We start from the raw sequence: 28,000 nt of genomic DNA on the forward strand, positions 1-28,000 counted from the left end.
CGACACCCGAAAGAGTTTTATAGCCCTGTTCTTTCTGTATGCCCAAGGCAGACAGTAGAGCCTGAAGGGCAGTGCAGTAAGGCTAATAATTAACGCTGGACTGAGGAAGTCGTACACCGATCCTTGAGAAACCCTACAAAACATAGTGGCAGTGCGGTTGCCTAAAACCAAGACTGGGAAGAACTTCATAGCGCGCGAATCATATTTTCATTCCGGGTCCAATCTTGTGATTCGTAAAATGTTATGTAAGTAGTAAACCTCCCATGAACGCATGACGACTTTATGTATCTCCTGGAAGTTCGATGCCCAACCGCGCAGTATACAAACTTGTACAGGAGGGGTTTATGTAAAACGTAGCGTGATAATAAAACAATAGAAAATAACATGATAGGAATATGACAAGATAGGAATATGAAAGAGAATGCGTCAAACCCTTCCAAGGTGGTGCTGTGAAGCACAAGGGTAGAAATCTGTATGGAATGGGTCATGAGAAAGGGAAATAGGGTGCTTTTCGATACTCAGAACAGACTGGGCCCAATGCGACCCTTCGACAGCCAAGAATCCTTGAACACCAACAAAATGTAGATAGATATCAATCTCAGTACGTGGCTAGGGTCCGAAAAGAGTAGTTTCTGGCACGTATCGGGATTTATTCCGCTGGTCCATTGGGCTATTTTAAATATAACCCAATTGAGTTCGAAACTGATTGAGCAGTTCCGCACCTCGGTCCAGTAGAAAGGTGGAATCATTTCGGAACCGGAAGGCGACGTGGGACTGAGCCCTTGATCCGAATCAGAATCCGAGTAAGCATCGTTGGCGGGGGTGGCTTCAGATGTGATAGAGTGAGTGCTCAGCTTAGCCTTTGACTGTGCTGCCGATGCACGGAGTGTGAAAAGTTTCACGAAGACTCTCACTCGCGTGCGGAGGGGGTGGGTGGATCCGCTCTCCGGGGTCATCTGGAATAACATCTCGACTCGTTCGTTCGGCGATAGGTTCACCTTTGCGTGGGTTTTGTAGTCCACGGTGGGTACTCTCATGCACGGGCATTGACAAGAAAACGCCGGCTGGGGGATTTCTAGAATGACCGGAGATCCTTTGGTGCTGAAAACTAGATCCGTGTATAGGCCTGGGCCCCCCAGACCACCGGGGGCTTTTTCTCTCATTTCCTTGGCGTGTCCTTTGATGGAGAGCAGGTCAGCCGATGTGCCGAGTCCAACGCTGCGAAGTAACTTGGTATCACTTTCAAAGACAGCCGACTCTTGGACCTTGTGGCTGAGATCACTCAAAATTGGGTAGCTTTCGGGGACCATTGCCATCCTCGCATAACTGCCATCTGGGGGTGGGTTGCCCATGTATGTGTTGTTCATGCCGCCAAATGCGCGCGGATCCACGTACAATCCATGGTAATAGTCATAATTAGACTGTTGAGTGGGCATGTGTTGGGGCATTTCATAGTTCACCGATGGGTTCCGGTAAGGCAGGTTCAAATCGACGAGGGTAGATTCATCTGGGAGGGCTGGCACATGCATTGTCGAGGAACCCCCAGGTTGGATAGCACTCCTAGACATGCCGCCACATTTGTGGCAACGACGAACCGATATGCACAATTGACATGTGGTCATGGGATGATCGCATTGTCGGCATTTGCCCAGGTCAGGGGCCTTCTCTTCTGCTGGTGGTTTCTGTTTGTTCGACCGCTTGCGCTTGGTCGAAGGCTTGGATCGTGGCAACCCGGGGTTTTGTGGGGGTTGGGTTTGGGACTGCCCATCGGCTCCTCTGGGCGGGTTTGTCCTCGACCCAAAAGATGAGGGAGGCATGCCACCTATCAAGTGTTCTCCAGTGACATTGTTAGGTCTACAAGCAGCCTGTGGTATGGGATCAGGCTGCGCATTGTTCCTGCTGGAAAAGTCTCCGGAGTTTGTATTGAAATAAGCCGGATCCCCATTCCAGTTATTTGGTTGGTTAGACGGTTCTCCGTTCCCGTCATTGTTGTCATCGCGACGAGACTGATCACCGTTGGTAGAGACATCCCCCGAACCAGCAGTGATGAGACAGTGTACCTTGATGTGATTGAAAAAGACGCGCCAAGAAGGTGTCTCTTCGGGGCAAAGAGGACAGTTGGCTGGAGGGACATATCTCCTTCGAGTTTCCTCCACATCAGCCGGGAGCACACTGGTTCTGTTATGTCTGCAAAGATGTTCATGCATCCTATCACGCCGGCGGAGGACTGTGGTGCAGTTTGTTTCGGTACAGTGCCAGTCGCATTCGAGTATACCATGCCCAGTCAAATGTCTTTTAAAGGTCGCAAAATTTGAAAAAATTGTTCTATGCTTGCAAGGATTGCATTGCCAACATAGATACAATTCTTTGTCTGATTCTGCGGAATCATTTAATGACATGGGAGGTGCTGGGATCTTTGTGTGAGAGTAGGTTTTGATAAGGTTCTGCAACGCTTGAGAAAGCTGATCAGGAATTGACTCGCCAGAGGCGAGAGCTGTGTAGGCATGGAACACCTGATATATGGCACCGTCAAGCGAATCTTGAAGAACAAGAGGGGTGGGACTTGGTATTCCCATGGCGGTCCGACCAATCACTCCTGGAAGCGTATGGACGTCCCGTGCAGGCCGTAGGGCAGTGTTCCCATTTCCTAGATCATCTGCTGCTCTTTCCGTGACGATTGAGCTTCCTAGATCACCTTCCAAGGTTTGAGGAATATCACCATCCGGCCCATCATATTGCGGATTAATACCAGCAAGATCACTGGCGAATTTCTCTGGAGGGTTTGGCGCTTGACGATCGAGCTCGGGCATCCATATGTATTCCTGTTGGTGGAGGTCCGAACTCAAGCTCGTCACTCCGGCGGAAGATTGGACTTCTGAATAAAGCGGATAACCCTGTCAAGGATTAATACTCTGAAGCCAGGATCTCTGGATCGGCTTCCACTCACATCATTGTCTGTCCATTCGGATGAGGCCAAGGAGCCAGGGGCTCTGGCCCACTCTTCATTATTGAAAGAAGGGTCCATGATGAACAGGTGTCCTTGAGAAGGTAAATGATGTCAAAAGAAAGAAAGCTGCCCTTGAAGCTGAGGAGGGGGGGGGGGGGGGGAGAAAGAGACGGAGATAAGGCAGCTTATGTATTGAAGGCAGTGCTTAGCCCGGGTGAATCTAGGAATCAAGGAAGAATTACATGGGTGGAAGTAAAAGAATTTAAAAAAAAAACCCTAAGAAAGAAATCAAAGGAGGGAAGTACTCTTGATGCCCAAGCAAGTGAAGCGATGGTCTCGTGGGGTGCAAAGTTCTTGAAGGCAACCGATGGATCCATATGTAAACTTGCGTTCAGGCCTATGGATCTTTATTCTACTAAAACAAGAAACCCTTTTATGTATTCCATTTGGACATTCGGAAAGGATTCGGTGCTTCGAAATGGATAGAATTTCTATTAAAGTCCTAAGCTGGACTTAGTGAAGATTATGTCGCAAAAGCTCTATCTACAAAGACAGAGTCTGGGGATCTTTTGGAGAACGATGACGCAGGTACTCCACTAGGAATGTTCGAATGAGGGGAGAGAAAAAAGATGAAACAACTGCCAATAATAAAAACAGATGGGCTTGAGATGATGAGATTACAGCATGATTGGAGAGGATAAAAAAACAAACAAGAAAATGATAGGGCAATACTTCGACAGGTCGAACTAAAGCTATCTAATAGGATGTGTGAAGATAACTATCACTCGAGGAAGTACGGAGTAGACAACAGAACTCACCCGCTTGTACCCAAACCCAAAGTATCAGGCATCCGGCGACTCCGAACATACAAAGTCAATGGATCAGTCCAATACCTATGACGCGTGAATCTTTGATAAAATGTTTTCTGGACAAATGATATGCATCATGTTCGCGAGATTATGGGGCTAAATTTGAAAAAAGGAATATAGTTTGACCCAGAGCGGGGAAATATGAGGCTCTAAACCGGAGTAAAAAGGCTTTACCCTGAAAGGGTAGCAATATCCTAGCTTTAGAGGCTCTTTAGGGCACTTTTAGCGCAATTATCAAGTTCAAGGTGATTGAAAACCAAACTGCATCACCAAGATTAATTCTACAGGGGATTGGGATAAACCACCTCCATTTACATGAGCTCTTGTCCAGTTTTTCATTTCCAACGGTAAGCCCGATTTTCTTCCCGGTTCCTGTCCCAATCAACTCGCCTATGGCAGGTTTTTGGTCCATAGTGCCAACCAGGTGTTACGCGCAGAAGGTTGACCAGCTGCTACGGATCGAAATTTATACATTTATATATGTAGTTTCTTAAAAGTCCAGAAATAATCAAAGGTGCCCCACTAACAATATTAGTGGATAATTAGCCGTTATGGTAACAAAGTGGGCTTTATAGCGCTAGACTTTTTCTACGGAATTTGCGAGCGATTCAGATATTGGAGGTATTTTGGAGTAGGGCATATATCGCTTGAAAATGAAGAACTAATCTCATGCTTCTAAGGACTTGTAGGTTGGCGTGATGGACACAAAGACCTGCCGTGCTCGCCTTGTGCTCGGACGACAATCACATATGTACTTGTACTTTTGTCCGTTGCACGGGGATCCCATGATACGGGGGCAACTGGTTAAAGTCATCACTAATCATCCTCATTTTATCCCTCCACCAGATGTTGATTTTTCTCACTGCTTGGTTGGTGGTTGTTTCAGGCCAAGACTTCTTTTTTTTTTTTTTAAAAAAAAGGGCGTAGAAGAGGTTTAGATTGGGGGAAACAGATATCCAGCCTTTGGATACGAACAATTACGCATAACCCCAGAGAGGGAGAGAAAGGGAAAAAAGAAAAAGAAATGGATTACTACACGGCAGTACCTGCAGGTGTGAATGGAGTAGGAACTGAATTGTCTCAAGGTTTGGATCGAAGTGGAGAACCGGGTCAGACCGAGAGGTTATTTATCTACCATGGTTCATCTGGAGTTTGAACGCAAGATCGAACGACATTTCGACTTTGCTGATCAATACTCGACCATTCCAGAAGGGGGTTAAGGTGAAACAATATCCTATTGCTCGCTGGCGGAGAAATGATTGTGATGAATCCTACACTACGTCATGTATTACCCGGCTACAATCACCTTGTCTATATCTAGGGAAGAAAAAGGGGGAAACAACGCAATCTGAATATCATTCGTCTATATGCATAAGCTTGCACCCCTGTACCTGTAAAGAAATCAAAAATCAAAATCAAAATCAGAAGCGAACGAAAGACAGAAGGAAAAAAAAGAGATCAGCAGGAGAATCCCAGAAACCCCACTCCCGAACCGCCAGCCAATCCACCAGCTCCTTCCCCTAAGAAGTAGTCCCAACCAAAAAAAGATGAAAGAGAACCTCCAAACTTGCTCGCCGCCAAATTTGCTCGCCACCAAACTCCCCGAGATACCATTGTACAAAGTTTGATACAAAGCCCATGACCGAGGCCTAACTTTGAGGCGAGTACGCGGCTTTGGCTGATGACCACGGTTCAGATGAGGCGGGCGCCTGCGCCCAAGCCTCAAGCATATAGGAGCTTCCCTCCTGGGGCTCAGAATCAGATCCGAGCAAAGACGGCGAGGCGTCATTTTGGCCGAGGGGAGTAGTGTCTTGGCTAGTGGCGTCAAGTGGTTCGCCGGCGAGGCATTCAGACGACGAGTCGCTAAGAGAAAGTCAAGGTTAATAAATAATGCGAGAAGGCATACAATCAGGTTCTCGGTGGAATGGTCTCAATAACAACGGAATTGAAAATTGAGGTTACCGGGGGAGAGCGTGCGTGTTGATGGTACATGTTATCAAACTAGGTGACTTACTTTTCAGAGCTCATTTTGGCGCTTATGGAGGAAATTGGAGTATCAAAAAGAAGCGGTCACCGCAACTTTGAGGGAGGAAGATGAAATAAAGTGGATTGATGGAGTTGGTAGCTAGGGAAGCTATCAATGGTAATGCAAGAAAGACTAGCTTAATAATTGCTGGTGTAGATTCCGGAGAAGTAGTCGAGGCACTAGCTGTGATCTTGTAAAAGGGAAATGTGATGATTTTGGGGAGGAAAGATGTTCAAATTTAAGTGATTTCAAATGGATTTCGGAGATGTTGGTGCCTATGAAGGAACAGAGAACCCGGGTGCCGGGTGCAGAGGCTCATATTGCCTGGGCGAGAGACCTAGGGTATTTGGTATTTGGTATGGGGGCAGTGAAGAGGGTAGATAGAAAAAATCAGGCGAAGGGTCTCTACGATTGGATCGCCATACGTATGGAGTATGTAGACATCTATGGATAGTTAACTAACTTGAAGAATATGTTTAGATAATCAACATGACGCTGACTAACGCGTTCGAGCTACCTACAGAGCTTAGAAACTAACGTGTATCAAAAGAAATAATAAAGGGGAAAGGTCACATAGAGAAACAATTCGTGGACACAAAACCACCAATATAGCACACAAGCTACAAAATATTAAGTCTGGCCCTCGGCTATTGTCCCTGTATGGGCATTTATTGGGCGATGATCATATGCCCTTAATGTATAGCAACTACTGGTTCATGCAATTTACTGTGTCGGCTTTTCCGAAATTAGCTTGAGCTGCATGCCTGTACGTCAGGTGCGACACATAGGTATTATGCGTCTACTCGGCAGTGGATGTTTAAAAAACAATTTGATTCAAGTATGGAGTATGATTCAAACATAAGCAAATAAAGAAGCTATTGTTCCTGAAATCTCCTTCATCAAACTAGTGGATACATCCCTGCTCAAGGCGATGCGTTATACTTACCCCGGAAACATTATGTCGTCATCAGATGCAGTCTCTAAATCTGTGGCTGTGTTCGCCCAAGTCTAGACTTCCATTATCCAAGGGGTTTTTGGTCTATGCGATCTTGTAGTGTATATGATGTGTACACCGTACAACCACAGACTCGCCTAGACACCCAAATTTCACCTTAACCTTCAGCATCACCACCTTTACCCATATACTTCAATTTAATTTGAGAGCCCGTCCGCGGGGTGTGTAGAAAGTCGGTGTAGGGGTATACACACACACACTAGCAATTCTTTCGCACCCTTTTCGGCCCAGTGCATCAGAAAGGCATAGTTCGAGAATCTAGACCCTTGACCTATTCCATCAGAATATATATTAGAAAATGTGACCCGTCGATCTATAAACCCGTGGGGATGGTACTCCGCCACCGTTTGTAGTTTGCGACGTTAAAAACGAGGCGGATGATCTTCGAGTCTAAGCCCATGCGCGACAGAATGGAGCGCAGATCGCGGAGAATTTGCCCCATCGCAGGAGAGAAAAGTGTCCCGAGAACATTCCTTACCATTTTTGTATTACTTTGGATATGATTGTTCGCATTACAGATTCCTAGGAACAAGGCATAGGGGCTATGCTATCCTTCGAACTATCGCTTTCTAGTTGGGCTCTTGGGTTTGATGCCCGGGCTCTGAGGAGTCCCACGTATCTCGGTGTGTTTCAGGAAAAGGAGTCTAGACGTCTATGCAGAGATTGATGTTCCAAGGTCTTTGGGTCTAAGCACGAGATAAAATCTAGGCCGATCGAGGTATAAAAGATATAAAATACAAAATAATATTATTATCTCCACTTTATATGTACCCCTTTGCGTCATACAAACGGATTCTGAAACACAAAGGGGTTGGTGTTCGTGATATTTAACTATCAGCTGACTCTTCCAAAACTTTTCCGGAACCTTTCCAGGTTGGGTCGGGCACAGTCCTCGATACCTCTTCGCCCCAGGTGCTCCCAATGCAAGGAACCTAAGCCAATTACGAATCTGGATACCAGTAATCCACACTCCGTATCGCCCGGGCTTTGATTGGAAGAGGGGGATGAACGGGTGAAAATGGCCTACCGCAAGTCCAAAGTAACAATGTTAGACAAAATCCAAGCCTGCCGTGGCTTTTCTTCAACGGGGGGTGCAAGATAAGTCCGTCATCGCGACTGGTTAGAGCCAGCCCAATCACCGCTGGAAACAGGGGTTTGGCAGGAACATGAGAAGCCTACGGAGTACACTGCCAAATGTCGGTCTGGATTCTTAGTTTTTGGATCGGGTATTTCGCCTACACAATTTCAAGGTATAGTTTCGGGAGACGTAATACCGGTCAGATGAGAAAAATAGGAGCCGAGCAAAATGGGTGAGTGGGTTCTGGTTCATCACCAGGGTATAGCAGCCTTAATATGATGCCCGACTTTGGTTCCGGCCGGTGTTAGTTCGACTGTGATGGTATGGTGGGCGGTGCGGTTAAAGATTGCTGCGCCCCTTCACTTTTACGCCGTATCTGCATCCTGCATGTCAATGTGGCCCTGGCATTGAAAAAAGTACAAAGGTATTGGGGGCATTGATGTAATAGGTCAATTCCCTTCCCTTTTTTCGCTGTGCCACACTCGTAGGATTCGAAAAAAATGAAGTTGCGTCGGCGCGGAGCTAAGAGCTGTGGTGGTTGAGAAAGTCATCGTGTGATGCAATTAGCACTGCCAGGAAGGCTGGAATGAGGAGCGAATGAAATCGGGACGATTCTAAAGAGGATACGGTCAAATGGTGTACGTGAAGAGCCAATGAAGTTCCTCCTGTGCATTACCTATTCTTATGGAGGCATTCCTAGCAAATCTATTTCTGACATTTCACACTGAGGCCGAGAACGTGCCATATTTGGATATCTGAAGTTCAATGTGTTTAGCAAAGTAAAACGGCCGTTGTAATGCTGATGTGGCTCGATAAGTATAGCAGATTGTGAACTCGTCCTCGCCACAGAATAGTATCAATCATCATTCAAGATCAGAACTCGTAACCTTCAGATCTAGCTGGCGAGTATAATCACTAAGAATTGAACCATGAACCATGCTCGACCAGAATACAAGTGACTCCAAGCTGGGGCGGCCGATCAAGGCCAAGGGCAAGAACGAACAGAACTACGAACACAGGTCTAGAACAGTAGATCAACTCTTCAAGAGTTATGCCGGACCGGGAAAAATGTTGACATGAACTCGGAAATTTTTTGATTTTGTTTCATTCAGGGGAATCTATGCACAGGCGAGAGATGTGCCAGGGCATCCGAAACCCTTTGCGCTTCGTCTCATGTATCAAAGTCCATTTCAGTCTAGGCAAAAATGGAGCGAAAACCCAGTAAACACCTAACAACCGCACACACCGTTCCAATTCGATAACGAGCCCTTTAAATGTGGGTATCGTAGGCGATGGGGACAACGGTCTCGGGCTTGTTGCCAGCCTGCTTGACGAAGTGGGCCTCGCGGGGACCAACGGCCTGGCGCTTCAGGTGAACGTGGACACCCTTCTCCTTGGCCTCACGCTTCTTGATGGCGTTCTCCTTGACACGCTTGATGAAGTCCTCGCGGGAGCGGGAGTGCTGGACGTGCTCAATGCGGACGCTGATACGCTTCTCGAGGTAGCGGTTGTCGACCTTCTTGTAGAGGATGACACCGACGGCGGACTTGGTGACGTTGTAGACGACACCGGTCTTACCGTGGTAGACCTTGTGGGGCATACTGTTCAACTGTTAGATTCTCGTCTTCTCGTCCCGATTTCGCATTGCCCATGGTGTATGATCGCAGTGGGCGTCCACTGCGATCGGGCGAAAGCGCAGGGAGGAAGTTTCGGAAGTTTACTGACCCCTTCTGGACGGCACCGTTGACCTTGAGGTCGACAATATCACCAACACTAAAAATATCCGTCAGATTTCAATTCTTGTCGTTTCATTCGAGATTCGATGGTTTTGAGCGTACCGGTAGGTCTTCATGTAGGTAGAGAGGCGGATCATACCGGCCTCCTTGAAGCCACGGCTGAAGGCATACTGTTCAACAATTCGTTAGCACTTATCCTCCCTGAGGCCCCAAGGGCGTATTCGGTTGCTCCAAGTCGTCCTTCCAGTATGAAAAAAGACGTGTGTCGCAGAGGGAATCAGAACGTACCCGAGTGCCGGCGCGCAGACCGTACGAGTGAGGCATGACGGCGGTGTTGTGGTTGGTGCTGGTGGTTAATTGTCGACGGGGCCTTCAACACGAAAAAACGAGAGTGTCGGATAACAATTTGTGGGATGAGTGACTAATCAGCATATGTGGACCCTCGCTAAAAGAAAGCACACTACGCCGCTTTGGGCTTAGTCGATGTGCTTCCAAAACTGGGTTAGCGCAGGAATTAATCTTCGGCCAATCAAAGCTTGAATTGCTTCGAGCCTTCATCGACTTAAAGAGGTTGTTGCGTAAACACGTAATCTTCTTTCTTCTTCCTCCCTTCCTGTATCTATGTCAAACCTGCGGAAAGCACTATATTTCAAATGCCCTAACTTCTATCTATAGTATATCTCGAGTCTATCCTCATAATAATTTGTGTATTGGCTACATGAACGATGACAAATGGTGAATGTGCAGGTAGTGTTAGGGTCGAGGGGATAATGGCATTCCTTGACCATATCGCCGAGTTCTGCCATTTCCAGTTTTGCTAAGTAGAACGTTTCTTCGACCTCCACTGTTTGTCTGCGGTGGTCCTCCAACCCTCTTTTCCGATGGACTCGGTACGGTGAACTGACATGGTAACCACAATATCATCCTCTGAGAACTGTCTAGCAACTAGCAGCCCTAGACCCAGCTCTAGAATATAGACTATATAGACTATCACACAACGTAAATGGGCTTGAACATCAGTGAACAGACTGCCGTTCTTCCTAGGTCAACTAATTCTACAGTAACCACTAAATCGGGATGCTGGGGAAGACAGCCTCTGCCCATTGATTGCGATAGGCCAACTTAAGTAGTTTAAGAGTACTAAAATGACCTGAATCCTTTGGGCTCATATCGCCTTCACCTGCTTGTTATAGTGCAGGAAGCCACCATGCAAAACCCCAGTTTTGATGACCTGCCTGAGGCAACATCAAAGAAGGTCACAAGTCAGAGCTATACATCAAAATGTCTTGAAGCTCATGCTGTGTTCGAGACAAGTAATTGGTATAGTTAGATCAAGTAATTCGGACAAATATCTCAAAAAGAACAGCTGCAGACGAACATGCCTAGGCGATTGAAGCCCCGACAACCCTGGAATTCCCAAGGTTGTTCAAGAGTGGGACCCATGGACCCCGCCGGCAGAGGCTCTTGAAATTACATAATCAAGCTGACTACTGCGCTGGAGTATCCTTCCCAATTCGGACTAGCCCCTTAGGGCTCGCGTCGCGCACACTCAAATTCTCAATTCGTCCTTGTCCCTTCGACCTCCCGTCGACAACCTCCGCCCATCTAACCGCAGCTATGGCCCCGTGAGTATATCAGCAAAATCGAAGGCATTGCAGCATTCTAATCAATTTCCGTGCAGTCGCGTTTCCTCCAAGACCTACAAGGTCCCCCGTCGCCGTAAGTGAATTTCCAGCGAAAGTATCGATTTGAATGTTTAAAGGCTAACTCCATCGCAGCCTTCGAGTCGGCCCGTCTGTTAGTACTCTCCGGCCACTGACCAGAAGCGTGCTTCTGGTTATGTCGTGTTCATAATTCCTAACCTTTTTTTAATAGTGATGCTGAACTCAAGACTGTCGGCGAGTACGGCCTGCGCAACAAGCGCGAGGTGTGGCGTGTCCAGCTCACCCTGTCCAAGATCCGTCGTGCTGCTCGGTATGTGGAAGGAGCAATCTGTGATTTTGCGAGGCTTCGAGCGATCGGGCCTATGCATATCGAAATTTGGTGGACATGGCGCTAATTTTTCTTCTTCCCCACAGTGAGCTCCTCACTCTCGACGAGAAGGACCCCAAGCGTCTCTTCGAAGGCAATGCCCTCATTCGCCGTCTTGTCCGCATCGGTGTGCTCGATGAGTCCCGCATGAAGCTCGATTACGTCCTTGCCCTCAAGGCCGATGATTTCCTTGAGCGTCGTCTCCAGACCTGCGTCTACAAGCTTGGCCTCGCCAAGTCCATCCACCACGCTCGTGTCCTGATCAAGCAGCGTCACATCCGTGTCGGAAAGCAGATCGTCAACGTTCCCTCGTTCATGGTCCGTCTCGACTCCCAGAAGCACATCGACTTCTCTCTCACCTCTCCCTTCGGTGGTGGCCGTCCCGGCCGCGTTCGCCGCAAGAAGGCCGCTGCCGCCGCTGGTGGCGAGGAGGCCGAGGAGGAGGATGAGGAGTAAATTATTCCCAATATTCCCCACAAAATGGAGTACGGTCGGGTTTCGCTTGGGGCGCCTTCATACCATGGAGGTTCAAAATGACTGCAGCATAGCGTCTCATGTTATACGATCATGCAATACAATGAATCAAAAACAGCCGAAAGGCTTCAATTTGGAACCCGATTTAATCAATTCAATTCCCTTACTTTCGTAACCTGGAATCATCTATAAGCTTGGAATATCCATGGACCCATATATGTACAGTAGATCCTAAACGCCATTTTCCCGATCCCCACCCACTTAATATAAGCTCAATCGTTCGTTCCTCGTGGCATCGTACACAAGCCTAGGCTTGGCCCTGCAAACTATCATGTCTGTGTAGTCCCCACCAATTCTTTCAAGGTCTCTTCTGCCCCCCTGTACCAACGCCCCATCTCTTCTAGTCCATCGCTTTCACCCTGTTGCTTCTTGCGTTGCGCTTCACGGGCTTGCGCGATCGCATCTGACTTCCGTCGCTCAAGCACGCTGCGCTCTCTCTCTACTGCCTCAGCCTCTCGGGTCTTCCGAGGCAATGTGTTGTGCATAGTAGTCAGCTGACGGTTCAGCGCTGCCAGTTCCGCCTCACGTTCCGCCAGCAGTACCAAGGTCGCGGGGAGAGGAAGATTCTGCGACGAGGAAGTATTGTTAGGATTGGAAGGGTCCATGGTGGCTATCTGCTTAGCGCGGAGCTCGGCGATGGTGGACTCCAGATTCTCGATTGAAGCAGGCAGCGTTGAGAGCTGCGTAGTTTGAAGTTCGACATTCTTGTAACCTGTCACAGCCGCGATAACGCTTCAGTCAACATGTTCGTCGTCCACGGGTCATTGGTCACTCACGGCTTGCCAAGTCACGTCCCATTAATTCCATCTCCTCAATCATAATCCTTGCGTCTTCTTTCCGTGCCTTGAGCTCGGCTTTCACGTCCGCCAGTTGCGTCTCCAGTTCCATGTTTTCATTGTGTCCGACGATCACAGGCGGGTCGCCAACAATGGCGCGCAAGAACTTTTCTTTTGTTACTTGCTCGAGGTAGGAGAATCGCAGCTTGGAGAATAGTTCCTATACGAAAACATCAGTATTTGCTGGTCTGGGCAGCGGGCATTCGCGGTATTTGGGCTCATCGCGCGGACCTTGTAATGTGAAAGATCTGCCTCCAGCGAAGCCGGGGTAGGATCATCAAAATTTGAGATGGATACATCAGAGGTTCGCTTTGAAGGAGACGGGTAAGATCCCCCAACTTCGGTGGAAATTGGCTCGCTGATACGAATAATCGCGAGTCGGTTCTTCAAATCGCCATTCTCCTCCAGCTGCTGAAGTGCCGCAAGGGCTTCCGATGACGAGTTTGCCATGTTGATAGGGCCTGGTTATCGAGAACCTGGCCGTGAAAAGAAAAACCAACGAGGTTTGCGATTGCTAGCGAGCTTGGAGGGACCGAGTCCACCTGCGGGCATACAGTAAATAGATATCAAAGGCGGTCAGTCCAACTTTTGGAAGGCGCTTTGGACTTTGCCTCTCTCGGTGCTCTTTCAACTGAAGAGGGTTTTACCTTTGTTCTAATTTAATATGGCCTCCTAGTGTACATACTTGCTCTTGATTTGCATTACTTGCCTTCTCGGTGCACTCCTTCCACATCCTCAGAGTGCTGTGATCTGCGGCTCATCTGCATCATGGACGACGACTATGTTGCACAGCTCCTGGCTAAGGAGGCTAAGGAGAGTTCTATAAAGTACGCGTCCCAAGGACTCAGTGCTTTCAAGCCTTCGAGGTTGGTTTCGTCTCATTATCTGTGGTTGCATGAGTACAAGACTGACAAACACCTACAGGCCGACAAGCAATGCCCCAAAACCCAATACCCGCTTTCTACGAAACCTCATCAAAGTAACAGACAATCATAACACAGCGCTCAAGCTCAAAGAGGAAAGAGAAGCACGGGAGCGTATGCGCCAGCTGAAATATCAGGCCTCAGGTACTTCAGGTGCTTTAGCTCCAACGACAGACCGTTCTTCCAGACGATCTGATGATCGTGAAGTGCGAGGATCACAAGACCACCGGAGAGGAGATCGGGAAGATCGCAATCGCTCACATCGAAAAAGAACTCGAAGTCGTTCCCCTTCGGCGGATCGAGACCGGTCGCGGAGGCATCGACGAAGAGACGAAAAATATGACGAAACCGAGGAGAAAGATAAAGACCGAGATGAACATCGGCGCGAACACCAGGATCACGAGTCATCGAGGAGAGATCGACGGCACGGAGATAAGGAACACACCAGGCGGCGACGTGATCGGTCATATTCAAGGTCTCCCAGCCGTTCTCCGCACAGAGACCGAAGTACCGATCGCCATCGCCATCGAAGACAGAAACGTGAATCTGGGCACCGTACTCGCTCCCTTTCCCGCTCCCGCTCACCAGAGTCGTACAAATCTCGGCGATCAAAGCGGGAAGATGCATCGCCACATGGCTCCCGCCGTTCTCGCCTAGAACCCAGCACGCGGCATAGACGAGTGTCGCCGTCGTCTACTATAACTGCACGTCAAAAAGAGGCAGGCAACGAATCCGATCCCCTAGAAGACCTTGTCGGACCACTCCCTCCTCGACAAAACGAGGCGCCTATCCGCTCTCGTGGGCGAGGTGCTTATAAACTCAATATGAGCAATATCGATGCTCACTTTGCACCCGGCTACGACCCGGCTACCGATGTGCATCTAGAAGAAGACAAATTACACTCCCTTGGCCAGGAATCGTCTCGTCGCCCTGTCGCTGGGCTCATGACAAAAGACGATGACTGGGACATGGCAATGGAGGCGCTACGCGATCGTGAGCGCTGGAGGAAGAAGGGCGAGGAGAGGCTACGTACAGCCGGAATCGACGAGGCAGTCATTGATAAATGGAAGAATAACACCGCTTTTACGGGTGTGGATGGAGAAGGCAAACCGGAGGACGTACAGTGGTCGAAGAAAGGCGAAGGACGGGAATGGGATCGCGGCAAGTTCGTGGATGACGATGGCCATATTGACATTCGGGCTGCTTGGTAGTGTTCCAAGCTTTCTTGCTGCATGCTTTGATCATTGGCGTTTGAGGACTGTGCTATGGGTGATACCAAGGTGTATATTATAACTTTCAATATTTCTTGGCCTAAGCTTCATTCATGAATATTTTGGCTTGCTTTGTCTAAGCTTATACAAAATAATTATAAATATAAGATTCTTTCAATGATTCAATGTTATATAGACACTCCCTTTGGGTGAAGATATATATATTTCTAGAGAGGATAGCTAAAAATCTGAAAGGATAGCGAGTGATTTAGCTAACAATGTTTATTAATAAGCGCCTTGCCTAACAGCGAGCTAATAATTAATACCTATCTTGTATACTCCGAAAAAGTGCAGTTGATGTACAATTGTCCATGTCCATAGTTAATCTCGACCCGGCCCGTTCCGCGGCTTTGTCAGAGTGCGGAAAGTCCCCCGTTGATGATGATACTCCAAGACTAATTGACGAAATTTTGGATACAAGGCAATGCTTACTAGAGATCTTTCCTTGTCCAACTCGATTATTTGTACTGATTTGAAACCCCGCTGACCAACTATTATACCCCACCCGTACATATACCTGCAGTCTTGCACCTATTTCTTTACATCACCACTGCCCTCTTATCTTCTCCAATAACCCCATCTACTCACAATGACAGACGCATGGGCCTTCTCATACCCATCTCCATTGGAGGGATATGAAAACCTCGAGCCGCTATCCGAGTAAGTGTCCCATACAACCACATTGAATTGAAGACAAGAGACTCATTCTCTACTGCAGCGAGCGAACCGAAGACGGCAAGTCATTGAAGAACCCTCAGCATGGCGTATTAAGCAAAGCCTACTCGGAATTCCCAGACCCTCTTTCCAAAGGCCGAGAGGGAGGTTTCGACGTCCATATCTATCATTTCCAAGTAGGTCCCGCCACCACCAATCCCGGACAGCAAAGTCAAGCCACAGCGAAACTGACGCATCGACCAGTGCAACCCCGACCAAGTCACATACGCCAAAGCGCTCTACGAACGAATCAGACGAGAATGTAAGCAACATACTCTTCTAGCCCAGGAATTGCATCGCCTGGCCGTCCACTGCGGGGCTCAGTTGTTCAGTTCGATTGATATCTTGCTTACACTGTTTGAACAGTCCCCGAGCTTCGAATTTATGGTTTCTGGGACAGGCCTATCGGCCCGCACCCCGTGGCAATGTTCGAAGTGAATTTGTTCACGCCCGCGCAATTTGGAGCCTTCATTCCCTGGTTGGTTATCAACCGGGGACCGCTTAGTGCTCTCGTTCATCCCAATACAGTGGCAGTAGAGGACGAGAGTGAACGCAACCACACACAACGCGCGACTTGGCTTGGTGAACGGATTCCGTTGGATTTGAGGCTTTTTAAGCTGATGAAGGCGGCGCAGAAGAAGAAGGATGAAGAGGAGGCCGAGAAGGCGAGACTTGAGAACCTGTAGGATTAATGGATTGTCTTAGCAAGGTATAAATGTCATCAATGAAGATTTATAAACGGAAAAGTTTGTTTCACTGCGTATGGATCACAGCGTGTTGTGTTGAGGAATGTTAACAGATGATGTTGGTGAATCCTCCGTTCTATACAGATCAACCGAGGAGCGCCATGCATACCTCAGGATCCTCAAGACAAATGATAATTACAAATAACAATATTCATGGGAAGACTATATCGCTACGACTAACTCAACCTGATTCGATACCAGTCCGAACTTTGTCATGAGGGCTTCGCGGGCAGGTGACGCAGCAAAAGAACAATAGAGCAATGATCTTCAGCCATGAGATGTGTTATGCAGATCGTACCATTATAATAATCAACGAATAACAAATTGCGACTCTTATTACTACTGCATTCACCTGTTCATGGGGCCGATACAGGGCTCACATTCCTCAGGTTGCATACTGCATACTTTACCCCGGAGGATAAAGGAGGTAAACAGGGCACCTTCCAACAATCCCACCCTACCGGAATGCCACCTGAGTACACATTGGGGTGTCCACAGCCATGCCGTCTTGTCCGAGTTTGAAAATCCGAGTCAAAGTGCTGTGATCTGCTGCTCAGAACACTAGCATGATCCCCGTCAAGAAGACCACTCACCTCGAGGGATCCATGGCATCGCTGGAAGAACAAAAGATCTTGTGATTATGGACTTATATGACTTGAAATCCCATTTAACTGCTTCTCGCCCCACGGTATGTCTTCGATCCCATGCCCATGACGAGATCATGCTGATAAACCTTGAGATTAAACATCGGTATAAGTTAGCAAGGTTCGACTACTTCCCTCAGAGAGGGATTAAAAGGGTGTTTGTCGCTCTCTAGTACTCGCAAAGTCGTCACACAAGATGCATTTTCTTATATCGTTGGCACTAGCTGGTCTATCGACCCAACCTGTCTGGGCATCCAACGACAGGACTACATCTGATGTCCCACCATATGTCTTGGAATATGGTAAAATATCTGACACATATATTTTGATATTGATTTGCTTATTCGTCTTTACAGCACCCTTGGTTTGGCTCCATAGCCAGGAAACATATATGCCGAGCGATATCCAGCAGCAGGTCGATCATACCAGGCCCAATGTCAACTGGACAACCATCGAAGGAGTGCAGTCACCACTGAATCTCAATAATCTCGATACACTCAATTCTATGGGCAATACAAGCGTCTACCTAACCTCTCTAGAGGGCATCGAAGCCGAACCAGAACCAGCCTGGTTCCGGGGTATCAGACCAGACGCACAGGGACGAACAGTTGATGGTACAGGGAGTGTCATTATTATCACAGATCGTGGTAATGGAACCATTGATGCGTTCTACTTTTACTTCTACGCGTGAGCTCAGCTGTATTCTGGGATTGTATTTGTACTGACTTGATCCCAGATTCAACAAAGGCAGCAAGGTACTAGGCATGGAATTCGGCGACCATATCGGAGACTGGTAAGTGAAGCACAACACGTGTAGAGTTGCTCTGGCTAAAAAAGAAAAAACAGGGAACACAACATGATCCGCTTCGTCAATGGCGAACCCAAAGAAATCTGGTATAGCCAGCATGCCAGCGGACAGGCGTTTACCTACGCCGCCGTCGAAAAGAAGGATAAGCGGCCATATGCATACTCCGCGAGAGGCACGCATGCGAACTACGCAATTGCAGGGTAAATACAGATACTTTCCAAGTTGTTGAATGACAATACTGATATACACCCAGAACACACGACCACGCCATCCCGGGCTTCAACCTCCCTGCAGGATTTCTGATGGACTATACAGATCGCGGCATACTGTGGGATCCCGTGCTCAATGCCTATACTTATACCTACGACAAAACAACCGCTGCGTTCAAGGCTGTGAACTCTGAAGATCCAGTGGCGTGGTTAGATTTCAATGGGAGATGGGGTGACGATCAGCCGCCTAATGAGCCTGAAATATTTGGTGAGGCGAAAAACGTTGGTGGTCCCAATGGTCCCAAGTTCAAGGGATTGGATAGACAGAAGGTGTGTCCTTCCAAGTCGTGCTTTGTGCTTCCGATTAGGACTTTCTCTGTGAAAGCTTCGTGAGGGTTGGGTTTTATGGGATTGGGGGTATATTGGATTGATAGTATAGGAGCATATAGGTAGTTTTGGTATATACTGATAGTGGAAAGAGTGTTATTTAGATTGAGAGATTGTCGACCTGGTGATATCAGTAAAAGTCAATATGTGATAGCTCAGTTTCGTCCCAGCGCAAGGTATGCCGATCAAAATAAAAGGAGAACACATTAAGTGTTCCCGGATCACTCGAGGAACTCATGTTCCTCTTACGGATATCTTTTGCCGGTCTCTGTCAAAAGAAATATCCAAGTTCCTGCAAGGGAAATCCACCCCACTTGGGATCCACTCGGTTTTTCAAGGTAGAAAACGCAAGATGTTCAGGAGTAGGGAGTATGGAGTACTTCATACTCTGAGGAAACAATATGCACATTCATGTACCATATACAATAAAGCAAAGACTTGACAGAATCCCCAGGGATGGTTCGCGTCCAGGGGGTTTCTTTTGCCCCACCCCCATGACCTCTGAGCTATCTTAAATTATGGTGTTTCAGAATTTGATCTAGCTCGTATTGGAGCCCATTCGATATGGTTATTAAACGGCGTAGTTAGTTTAATTATGTGCATTAGATTGCGGCTTTTTGGGTAATTGTTCTGGAGCCGATGGCTTTGCCCTAGAGACGAGAAAGGTTAGTCTGTACTCCGTACTCCGTTCATATCCCGTTTCAGCTGAGGGCCACATTGGGGTGCAAACAAGACAAATAAATTGTACTCCATACGCGTATGTTGTAGTCAACTCTTCTGTTTCTCTTTACTCCGTCATATCCGGATACGTACGGCTCTCCTTAAATTGAATATATCAGATGTTTGAAGTGGAGCCCTAAACGGCCCCTGGGGCACGTGCCATTTTCCCACGCGACAAGAACGTGCTTTTTGAGTATTCAATGATACATTCCATTTCAAGGTTATTTCCCCAAGATCATTGGAGAGCCCAAACATCCCGTCTGGCGTTAGCTCCAATTGTCGGACGAACCGGCATCCAATGATCATACAAAGACTAGAGCTTCTAAGTGGAGAACAGCTCTGGACCGAAGTTGGATATTTTACCCCTGAATGACCATTTTCAGGTTATGGTCTCTATATTGATTTCAATCCCCTTAGTACTCTATAGTGAAATTAATTCCTTTCCTTCTTTTCCATCTCTCTCCAAGCGCCGCTGTTGCTGGATGCTGTGAGCAGGCCTATTTGAAATTCCAGAAAAACAAAAACACCACCAAAAAAAAGAGGAACTTTGAAGTTGGAACTTTGTTCAAGTCCTAATTTCAATTATTTCCCCCCTTCACCCACTGGTTGGGAGCTTGTATTCTGTTTTCCACTCTCGCTTATTCTCTTTCATTATTTCCTCAACTTTTCTGAGACGATACACGGGATTGGACAATTTAGATTGGATTCCACCGTCTAGTTTCAGAGCAGTTTCGAATCGCTCTATCCCGGATCTGAGCACTCTTAGCGCTGTTGAACTCTGATATATATCGTTTTATTGGTGAGTGGCCTGAGGTTCCATAACCCCTGACGGGTGAGGGGTGGGGGGAGTGCAATGTCCCTGTCGATAGAGATCACTCTAGAAAGGAGAGAAGAGAAGAAGGGGACAAAAAAAAGGAAAAAAAGAAAACTAATAAGGGAAAGAACAGACAAAACCATCCCGAAATGGCAAGCCCATCTACGCGCCTGGCGCCTGAAACGGACATTCACCGTCGTACCTCCCTCGGCTTCCTTCGTCGTTCTAAATCCACCGAACCCCTAGGCGACAAATCTACCCGCAGAAAGATGTCCAAAACTCAAGCCATGGAAGACGAACTGCGTCGTCAGCGCGAATCTTATGCCCCCAAAGTTCCTCCCCGCTTGCCTGATCTTTCACCCACCCCACAACTGGAAACTTTTGGAGGTGAGGAACGTGATAAGATCCCAGAACCAATTCCACGTCCACAGTCTGGAGTTGCACCCTCGATGGCTGGCTCAACCGATCCCTATGCGCGCACTGAGAGCATGACCCACCGTGGTCGCTATAGCTATGCTAGCAGTGCTGTTAGCACCGTCAACAGCCCTCGCCGCGTGCGCCGTCGCAAGGACCCCACCTCATACAAGTGAGTTGAAGATGTGACATCACCAAAAAAAAAATAAGAGCTAATGTGTTTAGTGTGCTGGTCATTGGTGCTCGTAACTCGGGCAAAACCTCTTTCCTCAACTTCCTTCGCAGTGCTCTGACCATGCCCGCCCATAAGCACCCTTCGCGCACTCCCGAGGAGGTCGAAGAGCTTGAGCGTCAAACCTCGGCCTGGGAAGGATTCACGTCGCAATACCTGGAAACGGAGTTCGACGGGGAACGTGTCGGACTTACCCTGTGGGACTCGGTAGGTCTGGAGCGGAACATCGCAGATCTGCAGCTGCGGGGCGTGACAGGCTTCCTGGAAAGCAAGTTTGAGGAGACCCTTGCCGAGGAGATGAAGGTCATTCGCTCCCCCGGTGCCCGCGATACCCACATTCACTGCACTTTCCTGCTTCTGGATCCTGTGCGTCTTGATGAAAACATTGCCATGGCTGAGCGTGCTGCCAATGGCACCTCCAAGCCTGCCGATGCGCCTGTGGTCGGCATTCTAGACCAGAATCTGGATCTGCAGGTGTTGCGCACGGTGCTGGGCAAGACCACGGTCGTGCCGGTTATCAGCAAGGCGGATACGATCACTTCCGCCCACATGAGCTTCCTCCGCAAGGCGGTCTGGAACAGCTTGAAGCAGGCTAATATCGACCCCCTTGAGATCTTGACATTGGAGGACCAGGAGGAAGAATACTCCTCGTCGGAAAGTGCGGATGAAGAGGAAACCGACCTAGAGAGTAAACCCAAGTCGACTGAGAATGGAGGCGAAGCCAAAGAATCCGATCTCACCGATACCCCCGGATCCCCATCTCAGCGCAGCGAGGGCAAGTCCACCGCGTCGCAGGCCAACCAGCACGTTCCATTCTCGATTTTGTCTCCGGACCCTCATTCCTTGGCCGCTGGAGATCTACCAGTCGGTCGCCGATTCCCCTGGGGTTTTGCTGACCCATATGATGCCGAGCACTGTGACTTTGTTCGTCTGAAGGACTCCGTCTTTTCCGATTGGCGCTCCGAGCTGCGGGAGGCCAGCCGTGTCGTCTGGTATGAGCGCTGGAGAACCAACCGCCTCAACCGCAACGGACAGCCGGCACCCCAGAAGCAAAACTACGGACGTCAGGGACCTGATGGTCGTCGCACGCGATAAAGCCCTTCCTTCTGTTTAGCTTTCTCTTCCCGCACATACCCCCATTCTTCGCGGCCTAGCACCTCGCAAGGCTTCTTTTATGTCATACCTTTTACCTTTCTGACAAAACGTTTCGAAATCCGGAACCTGTACTAGTGCTTTTCATCTATTGTTTGCACGGTAATTTGATTATCTTGAATAATTTCCAGTACTTCTGTAAATGTAGAGGCCCCTTGGCAATCTGACATGCGCATTGACGAAAAGTCTGCGGCTGAAGGGCGCTATCACCGACGATCTCGAGTTCAGCTGTAAGCCAATAGAAGCTAATCCTTATACAGGAAGTGAAGAACCCTAAGTCCAGGAATACGAGGCCTTACAATCTTCTGTCTTTTCTTTTTTTCTTTTATTTCACCTTACACATAGGTAGAGAAAAAGGCTTCATATCTACAAGTAGAATGGCCTAGTGGACACGATCACGCACAAAGAAATATCAAGTCCAACTCTGTGTGACCAAAGACCTTACCCTCAGAAAACAAAATAAAACTCGTTGAAACACAGACCAAAGATCAAAGATCAAATCAGAACATTGAACCCACCATGTCCCTCCAAGTGAATGACCCACGGTCGCGAACCAGATCCAAATCCCCTGGTCGCGAGCGCTCACGGTCGCGCGACAGCCGAGCCCCCTCTCCCTCCCACCGCTCGCGCTCCCCAGCCGTCGAAGCCCCCAGAACAAAAGGCTACAGCCCGGACGAAGAAGCCGACATCGAGCGCCAATACAAGCTCATCAGCGAGGAACGTCGTCGCGAAAACGACGAACCCCGCGCCTCACGCGCCCCAAGAAGCCCCCGCTACGACGTGAACCGCTCAGACTCAGACTCAGAGTCGAGACGTCGCGACGCAGAAAGGTCCCGACGCTACGATGACCGCTACGAACACTCGGATTCGGAGCGCGGGTCTGCTGCAGCACCTTCGTCGCGCTCTCATCGACGCCGACCCTCGCCAGACCGCGGAAGTCGCGTGAACCACGACTCCGACTCAGCCGATGATTTAGCTTACGGCGATGTCCCAGGTAGTCATCCTAGCTATGCGCGTCCGAATCGGTACAGCTATGCCCAACCCACGCAGTTCGCGGCCGCTGCCCCGCGACCGGGATACCCCGCTGCGCCGATCGACTGGGCCTCTGTGCCGGAATGCGAACGTCCTGGATACGTGCCACCTTCGTCGCAGCCTGCGGGCTCGGCTACTATGCCCGGCGCGTTCCCGGTGGCTTCGACGTATTCCGCTACCTCGGGGTCTGTGCCGGCGCCGGTGATTCCATCGCAGTATCCTGGTTTCCCCGGACAGGCGTATGCGACCAGTGCTGGCTATGCGCCTGCGCATTATCGGACGGCCTCTGCTACTGATACTGGGTATCCGGCGGCGGGGTATGCCAATCCCGGTGCGTACCAGTATGCTCAAGTTGATCCGAATGTGGTGAAGTATGCTTCGAAAGCAGAACCTAAGCAGGCGCCGGTGTATCCTGCTTCTACGAATGAGCACTATTCCAGGCCGCTGCCGCAGCAATTGCAGAATCAGTATTACCCGCAATCGCAGCAGAAGCCGCCGCCACCGCAGCAGCAGCAGCAGCAGGCTCCTGACCAGTCGCATCGGTATAGACCCGAGCCTGAGTTTGTGGAGATCGCGCCTGGTGGGAATCGGTCGAGTACTCGTCCGCACAGCCAGTCTGTGTCATCGAATACCCTCGCAGTTGCCGGAGCCAGTGCAGCCCATTCGGCTCTTCCCCCTGGTAGTCCACTGCTAGAGCCGTATCGTGGTACCTACCAGTCCATCTCACCGATGCCATCCCCAATCGTCATCCCCTCCATCCGCGACGACGACATCTCAGACTTGGAACCCCTCGACGGCTCAGACTCCAGCCGACGTAGCAAGCACCACCGCTCGCACTCCTCCGTCAGCGAGAAAGATGCCCGCACCCGTAGCAGCAAAGACAAGAAAGACAAAGAGCGCGACGACCGCACCGACAAACGTCTCACCCGCCCTACCCACGACCGCCACGACTCAAACTCCTCCATACCCGACGGAAAAATCCTCGTCTCCCCAACAACCGGCCGCAAACGCGTCTCCTTCTACGACGCCGGCCCAGACGCCGCAGCAATGCAATCCGCCCTAAACCACGCCCGAAACATCGACAGCAAACCCATCATCCAAATCCTCCCCCGTCTATCAAGCGACGAGATCATCCTCCTGCGCGCAGAATACAAATCCCGCGTCCGAATGCAAGGAAAAGGAATAAACATCGCCAAACACCTCCGTCTCAAACTGGGAAGTTCCTCCTTCGGAAAAGTCTGCTACGCAACAGCCCTCGGTAGATGGGAATCAGAAGCTTATTGGGCAAACTGCTATTACCAAGCCGGCACATCGCGTCGTGAACTCCTAATCGAGTCCCTGATGGGAAGGTCGAATGCTGCTATTCGCGAAATCAAAAACTCTTTCCGTGATACTAGATACGATAATAGTATCGAGCGCTGTATGCGCTCCGAGTTGCGCGCGGATAAATTCCGCGTTGCTATCCTGCTTGCACTTGAGGGTCAGCGACAGGATGATCGTGAGCCGCTCGATAAACGGCTTGTTCGTGATGATGTGCAGGATTTGCATCGTGCTATTGTCCGGGAGGGGGTGAGACAGCTATGATTCATATTATTGTGTTGAGGAGTGATTCGCATTTGAGGGAGGTGTTGCGTGCCTACGAGGATAATTATGGACATAATTTTACTAGGGCTATGATTTCCAAGTCGAGGAATTTGGTGGTATGTACATTTCCTTTTCTTCTTTTCGGTTTCCCAACCCCATCCCTCCTTCTCTCCCTCCAATCATACTGAATACATATACTGACATATGTCCAGGGTGAAACCCTAGCACACATCCTCAACGGCGCAATAAACAGACCAATGCGCGACGCCCTCCTCCTCCACCAAGCCCTACGCGAATCCCGTACCGGCCGCGAACGCTCAGAACTCCTCATTTCCCGGCTCGTGCGTCTGCACTGGGAACCGAGACATCTTGATCTCGTTAAGAACGAGTACAGACGGAGATATCATGAGCGTTTGGAGGAGGCTATTGCCGAGGAGATTCTTTCGTTGAATGGTGGGCAGGATTGGGGGGAGTTCTGTATTGAGTTGGCGCGGAATGCTTGATTGTTTTGCATCTGTGTGATATGACCCATGTCATATGTTTGTTGCTGGCTGTTGTGTGTGAGGTGGGATTTTTAGTACTTGCTTTGTTTGGGAAAATTATATCTTTCCTGGCTTTTGTTTTGTCTATATGTATTTGTTGATTGTCGAATGTTCTATAAAGTGCATTATCAGATAATGTCTGGCACTGGAAACCTTTCACGTTCTATTTTAGGAAGATTCGATATTCAATACTCTGCTATCTACTCCCGAGGACGTCAAGATGACCTCCTGCGAGACCACTTGTTGAACCTCACAACTAATTCTAAGGCGTAGTCGCTTAAAAGTCTCTAGAATGATGCAGTAAACTATAAAACGTTCGCTCTATTACAGATGTAGCTATATGTACTTTCCTCTGCCGAGCTTTCCTATCTTAGCTGCCACTTTTATAAGGGCGAAAGTCTCTCTGAGTAAATTTCAGCCCGGGCTCAGACTCGGTGAGCAGCTCGTTCTTCTTCAACCTGGTCAATATCGGAAGACCATTCTACCAATCGAGCTGAAGACATTCTGGACTGTTAGACTTGATGCCTACCAAATCGGCGCTGACTGGTCCAGTATTAGTCCGCTGCAATGTCATCTCGGTAACACGTCTGAATGTTTTGTCGAAGGCACACGACTAACAGATATCTAGGCCAGCTCGTTAAGCAAATGAGAGACAACAGCACAGTCTATGGTGTGTTATCCACGTATACGCAGACCGTATTTCTGAAGCGGGTCGTGGATTGCCGATTCCAGAGGACGAAACCTATCACGCAAACTGCCACACAGCCATCCGTCAGACAGTGCATCATGGCAGCCGCTATCCTGGCCTCTGAGGACACGGAGTATCACGAGTCCTCCGGCTTCAATCTAAAATGGTACGGTAGGAATCATTCTCCGCACTTAGAACGTATACTGATAAATCCTTTATGGATAGCTACAACCCCATATGGGCCTCCAAGCCTCGGCACGCGATTCCTCCTACCGAGGCTACTCTACCCCCAACCCTTCCGCCGCGGATAATCAAATTCCTCCGGAGACATTTCACTTGACAACTCAGACAATACTTTTTGGCGGCCACGAGTCCGTTGCGATAGACTCCGTCGAGGTCATGAAGTCCGTCCGAGTTGCTAAAAATAAGGCCATCTTCGAGGTCCTCTGGCATGGACAGCCCGCATTGGCCAAGTGTTGGACCTCACAGAGAAAATACGAGTGCCTAGAGAAGTCTAGATACATGCGCTTATTAGTATACTCCGAAAAAGTGCTAAGGGCAAAACGAGATGAATTCCTATTCCTGCCCTTTCCTTGCCGGTCAATTTTGCTTTCTACATCTGTTGATCATTTTGATTTGCATTGCTATCTTGCTATTCCGATGCGTTTCTTTTACTACTTGGGGTTTATTTAAACGATAGGTTGCTAGACTATATCGGTAATATGTACTCTACTGAGCAAATATCTAGCTCGAGCATTAATGACTATGTCACTTTCGCAAAAGAAACCAGCATCAATAATGGAGGCTACGAGCTAAAAGAGCCTCCATAAACTTTCTAGAATATCAACGATAATCTCAAAGGAACGTGGCGAGAATCTACCTATCTAATTGGTGCTTAACTCTAAACTCAATTCTTTATTCCCAGGATCGTGTTACCCCATGCATAAAACACTATAAAACATAGCTTAGTTTATGATATGTGTAGTTGCCAAGCCTCTGATCTATAAGGTTATTTATAGGGCAAGCGGAGATCACTGATCCCGACAATCCCGAGGTCCCTGCTAAGACTCCCCACCAATGATCCCCGCCCGTAATCGTAATCCCCGTGATCCCCGCTTGTTTCCCGGGCACCAACAGCTTGGAAAACTGGTCTCACGAATTCAGACTGCAAAATGGTCGATAATAAACTGATTAACAGGTTCATTTCATTTTTGAACATAGTGAAAGCAGTGTGTTTATTGAACACTATTGGCCAAACAACACTCCACCCAAATCACGCGCATTTCCTAATACCCAAGCACCCCCAAGTCCAATGTAGGAATAATTTCCGGTTGCTCACCCAAGTAGCAAAAATGCCTAGGACAGGCCCGTGCTAGTTATGTCCATCTTTATGCCATATTTCTCAGGCCTCGATCCCACTTCTTCCCGTCCTCGTACCTTGTCTTTTAAGTTGCTATCAGTTGTGCCCCGTGAAACTCCAATGTGACAGTCTTGCCCTTTCGATGGCACGATGAAGCGCTTCAGTCCTTGATAGCAGCAAAAGTCCACGAGCTGCTAAAACATTGTGAATTCAGTGAATGCAGTGACGAGGAGGTTGAGGCTGTTCTGCTATGCCCTAACATAACGATATTTTTTGATTCAGGGAGAAGGCCTTATCGTAAACTCATGCAGAGCCCCACGACACGCCAAAATCTTATTTAAACCCTCGGTCGCAAGCCTAATCTGCATTGTCGTCAACGAGAAATCGCAGTCCCCGTTATAGGCGCCATGCACGTATGGAGGGGCTCTTTATTGGGCTCATCATCAGCCTAGGTGAGGGTTGTTGGGGGTTTGTGCTGCGCAATTGTGAAGTTGATTTGCTATTGCATTAGCACTATATATGATGCCAGAAAGCCCAGTGTGGTTTGGTGAGGGGACAGCGGTGTTGGTTGGCGGATGGGTATGGATGGCGCTGCGTTTTCATGGTTGTCTACGCCACCATTGTAAATGAAGGACTCGAAGCAATTCACGTTGCAGGCCAAATGTGTGGGCCGGAATCGTCTGCCCAG

At 48.7% G+C, this 28,000-nt stretch overlaps 10 protein-coding genes across 10 annotated transcripts; 6 read left to right on the plus strand and 4 right to left on the minus strand.

Moving 5' to 3' along the window:
- Positions 1-518: 518 nt before the first annotated feature.
- Positions 519-3,025, minus strand: N7517_004644 (putative C2H2 zinc finger domain protein; the record flags this gene model as incomplete). The annotated part of the gene is made up of 3 exons (XM_056722374.1): positions 519-2,178; positions 2,362-2,894; positions 2,948-3,025. The coding sequence occupies 3 exons, from the start codon at positions 3,023-3,025 to the stop codon at positions 519-521; spliced, it is 2,271 nt and encodes a 756-aa protein (XP_056578624.1).
- Positions 3,026-5,465: 2,440 nt separating this feature from the next.
- On the minus strand, positions 5,466-5,844 carry N7517_004645 (uncharacterized protein; the record flags this gene model as incomplete). Its single annotated transcript, XM_056722375.1, has 2 exons — positions 5,466-5,679; positions 5,831-5,844. 2 exons carry the CDS (start codon positions 5,842-5,844, stop codon positions 5,466-5,468), a joined length of 228 nt encoding a protein of 75 aa, XP_056578625.1.
- Positions 5,845-9,205: 3,361 nt separating this feature from the next.
- N7517_004646 (60S ribosomal protein eL21) lies at positions 9,206-9,995 on the minus strand (the record flags this gene model as incomplete). The annotated part of the gene is made up of 4 exons (XM_056722376.1): positions 9,206-9,536; positions 9,661-9,708; positions 9,774-9,841; positions 9,960-9,995. The coding sequence occupies 4 exons, from the start codon at positions 9,993-9,995 to the stop codon at positions 9,206-9,208; spliced, it is 483 nt and encodes a 160-aa protein (XP_056578626.1).
- A 1,293-nt stretch (positions 9,996-11,288) lies between these two features.
- Positions 11,289-12,158, plus strand: N7517_004647 (40S ribosomal protein uS4; the record flags this gene model as incomplete). Its single annotated transcript, XM_056722377.1, has 5 exons — positions 11,289-11,296; positions 11,353-11,390; positions 11,450-11,468; positions 11,547-11,645; positions 11,750-12,158. The coding sequence occupies 5 exons, from the start codon at positions 11,289-11,291 to the stop codon at positions 12,156-12,158; spliced, it is 573 nt and encodes a 190-aa protein (XP_056578627.1).
- Positions 12,159-12,505: 347 nt separating this feature from the next.
- N7517_004648 (uncharacterized protein) lies at positions 12,506-13,522 on the minus strand (the record flags this gene model as incomplete). The annotated part of the gene is made up of 3 exons (XM_056722378.1): positions 12,506-12,948; positions 13,013-13,232; positions 13,304-13,522. 3 exons carry the CDS (start codon positions 13,520-13,522, stop codon positions 12,506-12,508), a joined length of 882 nt encoding a protein of 293 aa, XP_056578628.1.
- A 318-nt stretch (positions 13,523-13,840) lies between these two features.
- N7517_004649 (uncharacterized protein) lies at positions 13,841-15,206 on the plus strand (the record flags this gene model as incomplete). The annotated part of the gene is made up of 2 exons (XM_056722379.1): positions 13,841-13,938; positions 13,997-15,206. 2 exons carry the CDS (start codon positions 13,841-13,843, stop codon positions 15,204-15,206), a joined length of 1,308 nt encoding a protein of 435 aa, XP_056578629.1.
- A 649-nt stretch (positions 15,207-15,855) lies between these two features.
- On the plus strand, positions 15,856-16,666 carry N7517_004650 (DOPA 4,5-dioxygenase family protein; the record flags this gene model as incomplete). The annotated part of the gene is made up of 4 exons (XM_056722380.1): positions 15,856-15,926; positions 15,985-16,117; positions 16,185-16,242; positions 16,347-16,666. 4 exons carry the CDS (start codon positions 15,856-15,858, stop codon positions 16,664-16,666), a joined length of 582 nt encoding a protein of 193 aa, XP_056578630.1.
- Positions 16,667-17,566: 900 nt separating this feature from the next.
- On the plus strand, positions 17,567-18,780 carry N7517_004651 (uncharacterized protein; the record flags this gene model as incomplete). The annotated part of the gene is made up of 5 exons (XM_056722381.1): positions 17,567-17,672; positions 17,727-18,057; positions 18,107-18,163; positions 18,217-18,378; positions 18,432-18,780. 5 exons carry the CDS (start codon positions 17,567-17,569, stop codon positions 18,778-18,780), a joined length of 1,005 nt encoding a protein of 334 aa, XP_056578631.1.
- A 1,677-nt stretch (positions 18,781-20,457) lies between these two features.
- Positions 20,458-22,049, plus strand: aspE (septin; the record flags this gene model as incomplete). The annotated part of the gene is made up of 2 exons (XM_056722382.1): positions 20,458-20,894; positions 20,948-22,049. The coding sequence occupies 2 exons, from the start codon at positions 20,458-20,460 to the stop codon at positions 22,047-22,049; spliced, it is 1,539 nt and encodes a 512-aa protein (XP_056578632.1).
- A 576-nt stretch (positions 22,050-22,625) lies between these two features.
- Positions 22,626-25,225, plus strand: anxc4 (annexin ANXC4; the record flags this gene model as incomplete). The annotated part of the gene is made up of 2 exons (XM_056722383.1): positions 22,626-24,707; positions 24,935-25,225. The coding sequence occupies 2 exons, from the start codon at positions 22,626-22,628 to the stop codon at positions 25,223-25,225; spliced, it is 2,373 nt and encodes a 790-aa protein (XP_056578633.1).
- Positions 25,226-28,000: the final 2,775 nt, after the last annotated feature.

This window comes from Penicillium concentricum (genome assembly GCF_028827145.1).
Source record: "Penicillium concentricum strain IBT 3081 chromosome Unknown utg000002l_segment0_segment0, whole genome shotgun sequence".
In the NCBI taxonomy this organism is placed as follows: domain Eukaryota; kingdom Fungi; phylum Ascomycota; class Eurotiomycetes; order Eurotiales; family Aspergillaceae; genus Penicillium; species Penicillium concentricum.